A 15,232-nucleotide genomic window follows, 5' to 3' on the forward strand; every position below is an offset into this window, starting at 1 on the left:
GATCCACTGGGTGCATCCAAAGGAGCCACATCCCACTCCAGGTATGGCTTTGCATGAGTAAGGCACAGCAAGGAAGGGACCAAGGGTTGGGGGAGGATGAGGCAGAACCCAGCAGGGAAAGCTGTGCTGCAGTCTCACTGCAGGCTGGAAATTCAGTCAGATTGTGGGGATCACTTGAGTCCTCACTAAAACCACTCCTGAATATTCACAACCTTCCTGCACTCAGTGGTGAGGCTCAGTGGGGGCTTGCAGCCCAACTTTTGAGCTCATTCTCTCTCCCATGCACGGAAAATATCCTGTAGCTCTCATCGACGTCAAGATCCCAGCACACATCTTGCACACTCAGAAAGATTAGTCCCTTGAGCTGCTATAATATGACTTTTTTTTTAAAAAAAAAATTTGCTGGTTGTTAAAAAAAAAAAAAAAAAACAAATTAAAATAAAAAAACAGGTAACAATTGTTAGGAACCAGAATTCCTTCCTGTACCAGAAGCAACAACGCGTTCTCAGCAACTTCCTCAGGAATTCTCACTCCTCTCTGGCCATTTGTTATCAGCTCAGGCAGTGATGATCATTAGTGCTTGGAGCATGAAAAACTCATTACCCAAAATCTACAAAGAGGCACAAACTCCTGCATTTCCTGGCATGCGTCCCCCTGAAATAAAAATGCTTCAGACTGCCCGTGATCCTAGAACAACTGCCCAGCAGACCTGGCTGAAAGCTGGAATTTCCATTTGCAAGGGAAGATCTGTAACAATGTAAAAATTATGGAGCTGGACCAAAAAAAGCAGCAAAAGCAGCAGCAAACATCAAGGCAGAACACAAAAATGGGGGACATGGAGACAACATCAAGGCCAGGGGTTTAGGGATGCTGGAGCCTGCAACTTTCATTAACTGCTCGAAATTTATTTGAACCTCTTGATACTTTTGGCCTCCTCATCTCCCAGTACTGAAAGTTGTTTATGCTGTGGAAAAAAAATTAGAATTATGCTTGTTTTAACATCAAAGCCTGAGTGCTTCCCTGAGAGCACCCAAGCTCTTGGACTCTGAGGAATAATGTATTCAACCTTGTCATGAGTGCCTGATTTTTTATTACTTCCAAGTTATTCCTCTTTATTGGTGAAGAAAAAAGTTTTGGTTTTATCTGTGCAAATTAAAGGGAAACTTTGTTTTTGTCTTCCACTTTGTTCCAGTACTAATGTGACTTTACTGGCCTGGGGAGACAGGACTACATGCAAAATGAAATTGGAAGATCATATATTTATATGAAGTCATTAATGTGTTTTTATTCTGTTCTCAACTCTCAACACATGATTTATCTCCTGTCTATCACAGAAAATTGAACTGATGTGTTCAGATAATTAAATTTCCAGTGGTGGTGCCAGAATTTCGCTCCTTTTTTTATAACAGCTTATTTAAAGCCCATCACTAGGTGAGTACAGTTGTAAGAGTGGTTTTTTTTAATGTATAATGCTCTGCATTATTAATGTTTAATCTCCCATTTTTCATTGACCTGTCACTAAAAACCAGATTTCATTACACAACTTGATATCTACAGTGTAAAATTTCTTTATGAGTAGGTTATTTAGATTTTCTCACTTTTTGGGGGAGATAACCAAGCACTTCAGGAGATTATTTACGTCATTCTAAGACAGACATCTAAAATAAATGAAATTAATCATGGGGTTGTTTTTTTTTTCCCTCTTTTTTTGAGTTTAAAGGCCTAAATGCAAATAATACACAGAAAGTAAATAAATCACTGAATGCTGCAATGGTTTGGGCTGGGAGGGACCTTAAAGCCCATCCAGTGCCACCCCTGCCATGGCAGGGACACCTTCCACTGTCCCAGGCTGCTCCAGCCTGGCTTTGGACACTTCCAGGAATGAGGAGTCCACAACCTCTCTGGGCAATAAAGATCATTAAGATAGATAATAACACTCAAAATAGGAAGAATCTAAGTGCTGTCAACTCCTCAACTAAAATTAAATAATCTTTTTTTTTTTTTTTTTTTTTCAGTGCAATATGCACACAAAAATCTGGAAAACTGAAACTTCCATGGAGTTTTCTGTTGTAAAAACCTGCTGATTTTTCTGTTAAAAAACAACCCAAAAACCGGGGCAGAACAGTCCCAGGGGGATCTATTACTGGCTAAAATTCCATCATCTAAACCAACTCTTGTTTGTCTTCAGCTGTTCATCCAGAACTATGCCAGTTATGTAAATAATTGCTTATCATGCTGGTAACACTCTCTGAATTAGTTCATATTTCTTGAGGATATCAGCACTGAGTTATTTGTCTTGATATTTTTAATATCCTAAGAGAAGCAAGGTGACATAGGCAGCTAAATTGATTGCTGAAGATTACATAAACAGTTTGCACTTCTTAAAAAAATTGTGCAAGGGTCTAAAACCACTTTCCATTGTGTTTAAAAACAGAAAAATTCCCATTTCTTGTAAAAAAAAAGGTACCAATGCAGTGTCTTACACAGTACAAGCTAGAAGAGAAACAGTACTTTAAAATGAAGTTGTGAAAAAATCATAGCAATTCCTCAAAACAGAACTGCACTTCATAAACTATTCTGACATTGTGCATCAGATCTGTAAAAATATTTAGATAGTTTAAAATTCAAACAGGCACCAAAAGGAATTGTCATGTTCACTTTAGACACAGCTCCCACAAATAAAAACACAGATGATTGATTGGCCTTGTCATAATCCATCTGGCAGGAACTGGGAGGTGATGAGGGAGAATATATATGATTAAAGAATATTTATCATTTTACAGCAAGCAAAGCAGTGCAGACAGCAGCAATTATGAACCTACAGATCATTACTTGCACAAGTAACTTTACTAATCTGAACCTCTCTGTTGTAACTAGCTCAGAAAAATGAGAAAAAATGGCATGTGCCCTGAAATTATCACATCATTTGTGTTAGACTACAAAAGTGGAGTCAAGCCAAGGGCAGTAGTGTTACTATAAGCAAAAGAAAAGAAATTACAATAAAACCAAAAAAAACAACTCAATCTGCAAATCCTTGCTGGGATCCCAGCAGGTGAGAACTGATTGTGGATCTCAAATTTGGACTAAGTTGCTGTTTCTTGTCAAGACAATGCAGAGCTGTAAGAAATAAAAGCTTCCATAAATCAGCCTCGTGCTGCTTTCAAGCGCAGCTGCTCTCTCCGTGTCACTTGTTTATTGCAAACTGGCAGGGAGCAGCTTCCCCTTGCTCCTGGGGATTTTCACAGCAGTGAAAACTTGACTGCACGAAGGAAACCTTTATCTTCTGACCCACTGACACCCACAGCACCACAGAAACACCACCAGTCTCTATAAAAGCTCAGCTGAGTGCCACTGTGCCTGGGCAAGCCTCAGGGAGTTTTTAAAAGAGGTCATGATGACTTCCCACGAGCTAGAGCTCAGAATATTCATCACAGCAACAAACTGAGAGCAGATTTGTCATGCATTACTTACAGCTACCTAAAAATGAGCTGCCTCACCCATTTTATTTCCTTATCACTGACAGAGAGACTGGGGAAGTCATCACAGTGATACCTGAAGTGTGTGAAATATATAACCTTTAAACAAGTCTTGCTTAAACTGCCAAGGTAGAGAGGACAAAAAACAACCTCAGACATGATCCCTAATGTTTAGATGGAGCATTTGATATCAGATGTGGTGGACTGATCACAACAATAGATATAAATATATATATATATATAATTATACACACACACAAGTGTGTGTATGCAACAAGAAAAGCCAAGGTTAGGTGGGTAAATCTGCACAACTCCCCCATATTTTTCAGAGCAAACACCAGGACAGAACTAAAAATGCCAGAGATTGAAGCACACCATGGATTTCTCCCTGTTTTTCCCAGCTCGCTTTGCTGTGCAGTTTATGAAACAAGGCTAGAGAGGCACTCACAGGTTGATGGATCTTGACAAGATGACAGACACAGTCAGGAGGATGCAGCCATAGGGACCAATTTCAAACTGAAAAAAGAAAAGGTGTTAATTTGGTGTTATTTTGGTTTTTTTTTTTGTTTGTTTGTCTAGGATTTTGGTGTTGTTTGTTGTGTACAAATTTTTTTTGCCCAGTTCTCCAGAAATGCAAATGGCACTGAAGGCAGAAGGAATTGCTGTGATTTATGCTAAAGCTGGATTTGTTGCTGTGTTTGTTAAAATGCAAAACATGTCCATAGAGTTGCAGAAACAGTGTTCAGAACACATTGTGTGAGACTAATAGACACAAAGGCTGGCAGCTGAACCATAATTTAATTAATATATAATTAAGCACAGTACCTGGTGAATATTCTGCTGTAGAAATAGAATCAGGTCCTCATATCTCGTGGCACTGTGAAGTATCAGCTGGGAAGAAATGCAAGAAGGAAAAAAGGTGACTTAAAAAACAGCAGCTCATTTTTATAACCTGAAAGCTGAAATGAAGGAGCCAAAAATTTCAAATTGCCTGGAAAGATCTGAACTAACAAAAAAGAAATAAAAATCTAATGAAATCTACCTCTTTCTGTTGTCATTTGGCATTGAATTATATCTCAGCACCTGATATATTCTGAATTTTTCAAAGCTGCTCTTTGATGATTTTTAAGTTTCTCAACAGACACTTTGATTCAATTTTAAGCATTATCTATGGAATGAAAAACAATTCCTAGAACAGAGGACTACTGCAGCTTTAGAAGACACAGGATGGGCAAGAAGCTCAGGGGTGAGGCATTTACCACACTCAGAGAAATGAGTATTCCTATTTAACATGAAATCCAGGAGAGCTCACAGATCCAGGCCCTCACTTCAATATTCTTTGCCTGTTTTTCCATCTTCAGATTTTTTGAGACATCCCTTCCCTCTTTTATGAGGCCAAAAACATTTCCTGCAACCACTAAAGCCTGGCTGAAGGCACCACTGCTTGCAAAGCCATCAGAAAGCCTCAGATGGAAACAAGGCATAACTGGAAAGTGTTCTGCCATTTGGAGCTTCTGGAGGGGGAAAAAAGGCAAAGAATTCTGTGTAAGACAAGAAGAAAATAGTGCCTTTTCATGCTCATGCTCAATTGGAGGGGCCCATGTTCATTTTCACTGTGTGTCATTAAAAGCAGGCAGAGTTTTTAGGTTTGTAAGGTTAATAAATTAAAAAAAAAAAAAAAAAAAAAAAAAAAGAGGATTTCAGAGAGCCCAACTGCCCACAGCCACTGGGACAACTCAGAGCCAGGCAGGCTATGGGATTTTATCTCCTATTGGGTTTTGGATCATTACTAATTTGATTTTAAAATGTTAGGAGAGCAACAGAAATCAGATTCATTGAACTGAAATAGGGAAAGCAAGAAAGAGGATCTGGAGAATGGGAGTCCCACAGAGCCTTACAGTTTCTAGGATTCCATCTGCCTTGTATTTCCCTGTGGGAGTGAACTGCTGTCTTCCTGATGGCCTGAAGGGGATATTCAGACAAAACTCACGTTAAAAGGAAGAAAATGGCATTAAGGAGAAATCAACATGTTATATGAGCTGAATGATGTGCCAAAGATTTGCATTATTATTACTTTTAATGACTTTAAAAAAAAAAGATTTCTTGTAAGTAAGTTTATATTGCAAATCAAACTTCTGTCAGTGAAACAAGCACTTTATCTGTGCTCTGCTCTCTCAGTCTTACATGAATTACAAGTTTCTCCTTACAGAAAGAGGATAAATACAAGATGTTAACAACAGTTTTTATTGAAAAATATTTTTAGAGTAATGACATTCAAACAAGCAGAAGAACATATGTAAAATATCACAGAGGAAGCAGGTTTGAGATGTAAAACATGTGAAATATCATTTGAAATGTCTTTGAATTTGCTGCTTCTATTTCAGGTTTATGAAGGATTTCTGTGTCCCAAAGCCTCTCTGTTATTTTGCAGCTATTTTAGTTGATCTAATAAAGGAAATTAATTATGATCACAAAACCTGACTCACTTAAAAATGTCATTTAGGTTCCAGTGCAGCCAAAGCTGGGGATCTAAAAGTTGGATGTTTTGTGTACCAGCAGCCCAATTGCATTGCATAAACTAAGCTGGCAAATACAGCAGAAGGAGCTTCATTCCTGCCATAATGGAATATCCTGCAACACAGGAGCAGAATGCTGCACATGGAAAAATAACTCTTAATAAGATGATTTTGGAGGATGCCTACAATCAATTAAATCCAATCCATCAATTAAATAAAGATCCAGGATCTTTCACAGCAACTTCAAAGTGTTTTGTCTATTCTGTCCCAGCTACTGGGACAGCAGAAATTACATTTTGCTTTGCTCCTCAGGCTGCTTTAGGTGGCATAAATGCAGCTTACAAAGCATTTCTATTGTAGATTATGTAGATTTGGGACAGGTAGAGGTACAAGAGGTGTGTACAGGGAATGAAAGTGCTTCTCCTCTACTCACAGTGCCACCAGGGCTTTCTCGTGGCCCCCCGCACGCCACAGAATGTCAGCGAGAGCCAGGGAGAGGCACTTGGTCCTGTGAGCTTCTGAGGGCTGGAGACAACTGCAGTCCAGGAAATAAAGGAGAGAGACAAGCAGCAAAATGTGAGGGCAAACAGATTCAGGGCAGGTTTTTCCCTAAAAGAACAAAAGCATCTTCAGAGAGAGTTTTAAAATGGTTTATAACAAGGCTCCGGTGAGCTGCGTCAAACAGTCATTATTTAGGTACCTCAGTTCTTCTACAACTGAGAAAGAGACAACCTGGACAGCCAAAAATGCTGTGAGTTGGAGAGGCAGATGGTATTGTCACTGGGGAGACATTCCAGGGGTGAAGGTAGAGCTGAACCCCACCTTTCTCTGAGAATGAACAGCAGAACGAGAGGCCACGAGAGCACCCAGGGCACACCCTGTGCTGAGACTGCTCAGCACCTGCAGAGGGAGATGCCATTGATGTCCCCACTGGGCTTTTTGGAACCATTCCCTGAGGAGAAACCTCACTTCAGGCATTTAAGAAGGTACTTTGGACCCTGAAGATAAGCAGACCCAGTGAAAGGAACTGTAGGGAGAAAAATTCTCTTTAGATTGCTACAGAACAAACTGGGCAAATTGGGTGGGTTTCTTCTCAAGTCAGAAGGAAAACAGGCATTGGAAGGACATTAATTCACCAAAGTCAAGTGTTAACAGCTCTGTGCTGCTTTTTTGGGGGACCTCTATGAGTTTATGTTGCTCGTAGTGAAGGTTATAAATAATAATTGTGAACTTGGTATCTCTCTGTGCTCTGACACTGCTCCTGTCACACAGGTGAATTTAAGTGATGAAATTCACAGTCTTCACTTCTAGGAGACCATTACTTATGGTGGTGTCTGATTAAAATGATTAAAGGAATGATTAAAATAAAACTGGTTTTATCATTAAAAGCAATGGATGAAAATCAAGAGAAGAGTAAATAAGGTATGATCAACAACAGGAACTGGTTAAGCACAGATCTGTTACCACACCCTGAAAGAAAAGAAAGGATTCTTCATCTAAAAGAAAGAGTTCCTCTTCCAAAGAACATATTTTTAATTGTTTGGACAAAAAAGAAGGTAAATGCTTCAGGGAACAGTAGTATATTGGCAAATAATGGACAAGAGAAGCTACCTCATCTTTAAATCTGTAATAAAGCTTTCAATATTCTCAAACAGGATTGTCTTATGTTTTAATTATGATTTTTAGTTTCTAAATGCATTCATACTTAATTTCTTTCTGACGTTTTTACTTAACCCTTTTAAAAAATCTACACCATGATGTTTTTACCACAACTAAACTTTCTCCAGAGTACTATCTGCAATAAATGCTGCTTGCATTTTTTTTAAGATAAGGTGTGCCCCAAAGTCAGGACCTAAAACATTACAGGACCAAGGGACTGAAAGTCACAAAGTGGAGAACTGGCAGATTTGAGAATAAACCCAATATCCACGAGACTGAAAAAGTGGCCAAAAGATCCCATACCCCTAGAAGAACATAACTGGAGTTTTCTCTAGTGGCTCCAAGAATTGCAGTCTTTGAAATTCAGATTTTATCAGTTTTAGAGTGCTACCAGCATGGGAGATGAGGGCAAAACCTGTTCCCATTGTTTGAGTAAAAGATCTAATAATTCAAAAGACTAAACAAGAAACACCAAACATCAAAAAAATTAAACAGACTTTCAAGTTCAATGTCTGCCTTGAAAATAATGTTAATTTAGAGAATGTTTCCCTCTCTGAAGGATGTGAGATATGGGAAATAATTGATGAGAGTTTTCAAGTGAAAAAAAAAAAATTATAATCACAGCTTTCTCTTATGTCTGCCTGAGTTCTAATACAGACACCCAGAAATTCATGGGAATCACAAGTAATTTCTGTGTCTGAGAGAGGCAGCAGAGGAAGAAGGAGACGTGATAATTCTTTCTTGAATGTCAAAGAAGTCTGAAATCAAACACTTCCTGTGAAGTGGTTGATAATTTGAAAATCCAGGTTAGAGTTAGGAAGGAATATCCATCCTCTCATTTGAAGCTCTGAGGCTTCCCTTCCCTTCTGCCTGCTGAAAGGTTCTGCCCATGGCAAACACAGCATAAGAAAAGTATGTTTATCTCATGAATAAAAACCAAAAATCTTTCCAAACCATGTGGATAACAAGAGGGGTAAAACAGGAGAGGCAAATTCTGCCAAGTAAACAGGATTTGTTGGAGATGGCTCGAGTTGGGAGAGCCAGTTTAAAAAACCTGGCCTCCATCCACTTATTTGGGTGCCACATAATTTTATTTCATTTATGATCTCTGAACCATGCTGCAAGAGGGAAATTATCATCTCTGTTTTCACCAAGGATGACCTGAGCCACAAAGGGACCAAGGAGCAGATGATCAAAGGCTGTCCTCAAAGCTGAAAGAAATTCTTGGTTTTCACGGCCAGAAATAATTCTTCTGTGGAGATTCCTGGTCATAAAATCTAAGAATGCACTGAGTTTCCTGCAAGAAAGTTTCTGAGGTTTTTCTTTTATGTAGACAAGAACCTTGAAAAGTCTGCCCTCATTATAATCTGAATTAGAATCTTAAAGTTTTGCAGGATAATTTCTGTCACTTCCCATCCTGGATGCTCTACAGGTACCTGTTTCTTTCCAATATTGATAAAAACAGCCCAAACAATGAATTTACATTAAGGGTCAGGCAGCCAGCACTGAGGAATATCAACAGAGACCACAGAATTTTCCTACACAGTTCCAACCAGAAAAAGGGGTATTTAAGGCCAAAATTTAATACAAGAGGAACATTTTTATATTGTAAGGTAATGAAGGATCTCAGCATGAAGCTTCTCTTCATTCTAAATTGAGGTCAGACTAATGGAGGTCACAAATAAAAGAAGGTGATGGCAGCACAAACCAGTAAAATAATTTTCCCTATTAAACATTCTGTTCCTTTAAGGCACAGGGAGGCTTTGTGGAATTTGTCTTTTGTAAAGGACTTAAAGTCTTATTGAAAACAAAAGGCAAATACATGAAAACTGGTAACAAAGTCATTTTTGAGGCATTATTTTCCAGAATTTAATTCAGTAACCCATGATCCTTTAGCAACGTGACAAGTGCATCATTATTATAGCAGTCCAAGCAATTTCCTTGTAAGCAGCAACACCTAACAAAATTCCTTTAAAGCAAGTAGAAAATACACAGAATATAAATTCAAATTCCATTAAGGAGTTTAAACAGGAACGATCAAAAGCAGTTACAAGAAAAAAAATCATTATAACTTTAATTTTTCAACCCTGTTGAGATTCTTAGTGTCAAAACAGTGGATGAACTTCATGGTCTTTCAAACCTTGATTACTTTTTTGTTTGAAATCCAATTTCCATGAGGACCCCGAGGCTAAATAATTTACATTGGCCTCAATTCAAGCTGTTTGCTTTTTTGTAGAGGTTCTTGGGTTAATCACAAGCAATTACACAAATAAGACACCAACTTCTACATTCCTACAGTTCCACAGGAAGTAAATACAAGTAAATTAGAAGCTGCTTTCTTTCTCTCTCTCTCTCTGAAACAAAAAGAAGTTCAGTAAGTTCAAACTCAAAAGGCTCCTGAATGGCTGCAGCAGAGAAATAAAATTAATAACACTAAAATTATTATTTTTTTTTTTTTTTTTTACTTCTGTAGGCAAAATTCCTGAAATTTCACTGCCTTACCGGGTGTCTTTGTTCCTGTTGCTGTCTGCAAAGATCAGCTGCTGCAGGACACAGGCTTGGACAGCAGCCAGAACCCCACATGGGCCACCCTGGGGGAAAATGGGACACTCCATGAGCAAAAAAACTGATGGATGCTGGGGAAAATCCCTGTGAGCCCCCACCCAGCCCAAAGCCATCCTTTCATCCCTCTCTTTGCAGCCAGGACTTTACAGTGCTCTCTCTGTGGCTCTGGGGTTTTGTGCAAGCCAATGAAAATCAAGGTTTTTAAGTGTTTTTGTGGTTCCTGCCCATTTTTCCTGAATAGACCAAGACATCTATAATGTTAAAAGAAACGTGGGGTTTTACTGAAATCTGGGATATATGAACTAAAAACCTCCTGATCCCTACTGAGCTGCAGTTTAATTTCCAGAGAGAAATCAAATCTGAGTGTTTTCCGAGGACTGAAAACAAGCCTTGCTCTTGTACCTCCTCTCAGCAACCTCCAGCTCCCACCTGCATCACTAAACAAAGATTTCAGGTTTCAGGACAGCCCTGTGCACCTCAGATCCTCCCTCTCTCCCTCTCACTGGGGAAGAGACAGAAAACCAGGAAAGCCTGAATCCTTCCAATTATCAGTCTCAGAGGAAATAAATCACAATACCAAGAAATGCCATATTAAGTTTAAATTTTATGGATTCAGAGCTGGTTTTGGGCAACATGCAGGACAGAAGGCTGACATCACAGACACCACAATGTCACCCATCAAACTCCTCTCAAACCCTGCAGGAGAAGGGGAAGGGCAGCCAGCCCTGCAGTGTCACTATTGGACACAAAATGATTACACAGAAGCTTGGTAAGTTCAAAAGAGAAAAAGAGAGTGTTTTATTCGAATATCTGTTTTTTATAGAATTCCAAAGCTGACTGTGGATTGGAGGATGGAATTACTACTTCTCTAACCACACTGGTCAAACCAACAGTCCATCAATTCTCTCCTCTCACAAAGAAGAATGCAAAACAATCATTATTTACATAACAGTGCGTGAGAGCTCCAGTAGAAGTATGTAAATATTATCAGAAGGTTAAAGAAGTTTTATGAGAACTTTAAAACTTTCAAAAGAGCTATAAATGAAAAGTTAGCACTTTTAAAAATCAGGGCAACACTGCAGTTTTCACACAGCAATGTGATTAAAGGATCAGTTTAATTCTCTGATTGTCCTAAAATGCAGCACCAAGGGAAGGGAACCTGCAGGTAAACCAGTATGGAAAGCAGTATGGAAATTAGAATAGCTCAGATATTGACACCTTCTCATTTCTCATTTGTATTATACATACTCTGCTTCCCTAGATTTATTTAAGTAACTGAAGAGTGAATAATCTGAAATATATCAAGGAAAACAGCAAGGTTTGTGTCAGTCCATCAGGCCTCTCAGTGCAAAAAGAAATAATAGGATTTATTCTAAATATCCACTTATAGCACCACAAAAGCTTAACATAAGAAAGAAATGAACAGTTGTTGAGCTGAATTGAATTTTGGAAGTGAGGAGGAAATATATTAACGATCTGAATCAGGCACAATTTCAGCAAAACACCATTCCTGCACTGGAATTCATGGTGGGGAATTTAATGGCCAGTGAGTGGCTGGAAGTGATGAGATATCCTTTCTGCAGGCTGGAAACACCAAAGTGACTTTTACTGTGGGCCAGTGACCAGCACTGCCACGGTTCCTTTTGGAGTTTAAAATAAGTTTTAATATCTTCTTTTTCCGCTAGGCTTTGTGAAATAAGCAGCTTTCTGCTGAGATCACCAGCCTAATGAAATATTAAACTAGATGAGGTAAGTTAATTAAACATCTTAATGACATGTTTATTAGCCATTGTCCTTGCCTCAAAGCCTCTCTTCCTCTCATTTTTGTATAATGGTCCACTTCTCTCAGGCCAGATAAAGATTTTCTGCATCAGCACAGAGGCTTTAATGAGTGTTTTGGAAAGAGGAGCCTACAAGTATTTACTGAATTCCTCAGATCCCTGCTCCTGAGGGGAGAGACCTTGTGTGGACACCTCAGGAGCAGGTGCACAGCCCCAGGGTGGCACAAAGGCATCACAAAGCTGGGGAGGATCCATTCTTCCAATCTGGTGGGATCTGGTGGATTTTTGTGGAGGAGGTTTTGCAGGGACTTCTGTGAGTCAGAGAGAAGTTTGATGGGAGGATCCATGTTAACCCCTGAAAGAGTTTCCTGCCAAGGTCATTGACATGGAAACCAGGAAAGAGAGAAGGATAAATAAGAGAAACCTGCAATGAGTACTTTGTTTGTCTCTTCTGACCAATGAGTAACGTGTAAACTTAGGAGTTTTTTAAGAATGTATAAGGAGCATGCATGCAATAATGAAAAGTGCTTGAAGCCTTCTGAAATTGGAGTGGGTTTTTTTGTATTGTCTCCATCTCAACCATGACCATCTCAACCAGGACAGATTTTGGGGGCAGCTCCATGACCCTGGGCTGAGCCTGTGAAACCAAGGTGAGCAACACAGAGCAGAGAGAGGTCAAGCACTGTCCGGGAGCCAGGTGCTCAGACAGGGCTGAAAGGGAGAGCTCAGAGAAGTCGCTGGATGCCCTGGATCAGAGAGCACCAAAAATCTCTCTGGATTGGGCATGTGCTGGCCAGGCTGGCCCAAGTCATGGCTGGGTGGTTTTACCAGCTGTGGTCATCAGGGGACCTGCTGGACATTCCAGATGTGTCCCCTTGCCGGACATTCCAGGTCTGTCCCCCTGCTGGACATTCCACATGTGTCCCCCTGCTGGACATTCCAGCTATGTCCCCCTGCTGGACATTCTAGATGACTCCCCTTGCTGGACATTCCAGGTCTGTCCCCCTGCTGGACATTCCAGATGCGTCCCCCTGCTGGATGTTGCTGGATGTTGCCCCAGGGCTGGCACAAAAGCATCAAGCAGCTGGGGAGGACCCATTTTTCCACGGGATCTGGTGGATTTTGGGGGCAGCTCCATGACCCTGTGGCACGAGGGTGGTCCCTGAGCTGAGCCTGTGAAACCAAGGTGAGCAACACAGAGCAGAGAGGGGTGAAGCACTGTCTGGGAGCCAGGTGCTCAGACAGGGCTGAAAGGGAGAGCTCAGAGAAGTCACTGGATGCCCTGGATCAGAGAGCACCAAAAATCTCTCTGGATTGGTGTAGTGGTTTTGGTTTGCCAATTTGAGATTTCCTGGCCAATGCACCAATGAGTGTGGTGGGGTCAGTGCTGGCCAAGCACCAGTGCACTCACTAGAATGTACTAGAATGAACTAGAAATACTCATTTCCTGCTGTGAGGTAGGATTAGGAGAAAGGCAAAGCAGGGTCAAAACTTTAAAATGGTATAAAGAAAAATTTATTAACAGTAACTAAAAGATAGAGTAATAAGAATCAGAACTAAACTTTTTAGGACACTTCTCCTCCCTCTACAACTTCTTCTTTCTTACTGACAATGTAAAGAGATAAAACTTAAAATTTTCAGTCAGTTTAACACTTCTAGAAGAGTCTTTTTTTAATTAACTTAGGGAGAGAAGTCTTTCTTGTTAATATCGTGTGATGCAAAACCAGCACAATTGGGCATGTGCTGGCCAGGCTGGCCCAAGTCATGGCTGGGTGGTTTTACCAGCTGTGGCCACCACGGGGACCTGCTGGACATTCCAGATGTGTCCACCTGCTGGACATTCCAGATGTCCCCCTTCTGGACATTCCAGATCCATCTCCCTGCTGGAGGTTGCCAGAGAATTGATGAAAACCTCGCTGTAGGGAGGAGCTGGGATCTTGTGGCTGCAGGAGAGGTGAGCCCACCAGCAGTGCCAGTGTCCCAGGGTGCCTGCAAGGTGTTCGCTCCTTTTATTTTAGGACTGAACCCCATCACCTGACCCCAGCATCCTCAGGAAGTAAAAATCTCCATGTGATTTTCCAGGCAACACTTGCTACCTCTCATTTTGAGTCAGATCAAGCTACATCTTTAATTTGTTTGGCCCCACAGATAATTTTTCTCTTACACTCCGCCCTTGATTTATGCTCTTTTATTCTTTTACCACCACTAGATTTCAGCTGCAATGGCTCCTCCTCCTCCTCCCTGTGAATAATCCCCCATCACACACACTCAAACATTTGCACACTTTCTGCAGCTTTTTCACATTTTCCTCCATCCATCTCAAGTCTCCCATCACGACTTGAAAAGGTGACAACATCCACTGGTAACCAGAATTTAAAGGAAAAGAAAAGTCTTTAGAAAACTAATTTTTTTCACTGCTGACACACAGCCTTTGTAAAGTCAGTGTAAAAAGCAAAGATCACTGTTAGGAAAGAATTTACAGTACCTTTTTCTGCACAATGCCATATTTAAGCTGTGGGATATTGTTAAATGTAAAACTCTGGATTTTCCATTCTTCACTGAAGCAACAAAGACTAGAGCCAAACAGAAGATTTTTTAATTCCTATAAAAGAAAGAAAAAAAAATCTCCTTTTAAAAACAAATCCAAAACACTGTAATTTGTAGAAAAGAAAGGAGGAGTGTGGAAGGATAATGACTAACTGTACAACCATCCTCTTCTGTTTTATCCATACTGTAAATAGCAACACCCCAATGAAAAGGAGCAATATTTTCCTTTTCCTGCCATATTCCTTCCACTCATAATGCTGGGAGCTGCTCAGCACTGGAAAATATTTATGTCTAACGTCTGGGGCAGAGTTTCCCATGCAAACATCCCAGTACACTGCCTGAAATTTAACAGCTGAAAGAGCAACCAATGGTGACATGAGGGAGAAAAGGACCCTCTACAAGATAAATGCTAATTAAATGTTTGATTTCTGTATTTCAGGTGGCACAACTCCACCTGTTGGCCTTGAACAACTGCAGACCGTGGCCAGCAATAGCCACACTGAATAAACTGCATTCATGCTAAAGCAGAGTTCAGGAAATTAAAAAAAAACTACTCAGGGCTGGTAGAGTTACTCCAAGCTCATTGATCTAGAAATAAATTGGAAGACACCCACCCTCATTATTTGGTCTGGGTTTTTTTCTCCTCTGTCTGAATGGGAAAGAAAAATATTTAATAATTTCATCTCTG

The 15,232-nt window shown here is 40.2% G+C and overlaps 1 protein-coding gene across 3 annotated transcripts in view; it reads right to left on the reverse strand.

The window, feature by feature from the left end:
- Positions 1 to 15,232, reverse strand: part of MINDY4 (MINDY lysine 48 deubiquitinase 4) — a 68,996-nt gene that overhangs the window by 33,276 nt on the left and 20,488 nt on the right. For all 3 annotated transcript variants that reach the window (XM_053976100.1, XM_053976109.1, XM_053976092.1), the window contains exons 8-13: positions 14,483 to 14,599; positions 10,154 to 10,242; positions 6,426 to 6,527; positions 5,375 to 5,438; positions 4,302 to 4,367; positions 3,925 to 3,992 (exon numbers count right to left, since the gene is read on the reverse strand). In XM_053976100.1, the coding sequence (XP_053832075.1) occupies positions 3,925 to 3,992; positions 4,302 to 4,367; positions 5,375 to 5,438; positions 6,426 to 6,527; positions 10,154 to 10,242; positions 14,483 to 14,599 (506 nt within the window). The remainder of the gene's footprint in view (positions 1 to 3,924; positions 3,993 to 4,301; positions 4,368 to 5,374; positions 5,439 to 6,425; positions 6,528 to 10,153; positions 10,243 to 14,482; positions 14,600 to 15,232) is intronic.

This window comes from Vidua macroura, chromosome 1 (assembly GCF_024509145.1).
Source record: "Vidua macroura isolate BioBank_ID:100142 chromosome 1, ASM2450914v1, whole genome shotgun sequence".
Lineage (NCBI taxonomy): Eukaryota > Metazoa > Chordata > Aves > Passeriformes > Viduidae > Vidua > Vidua macroura.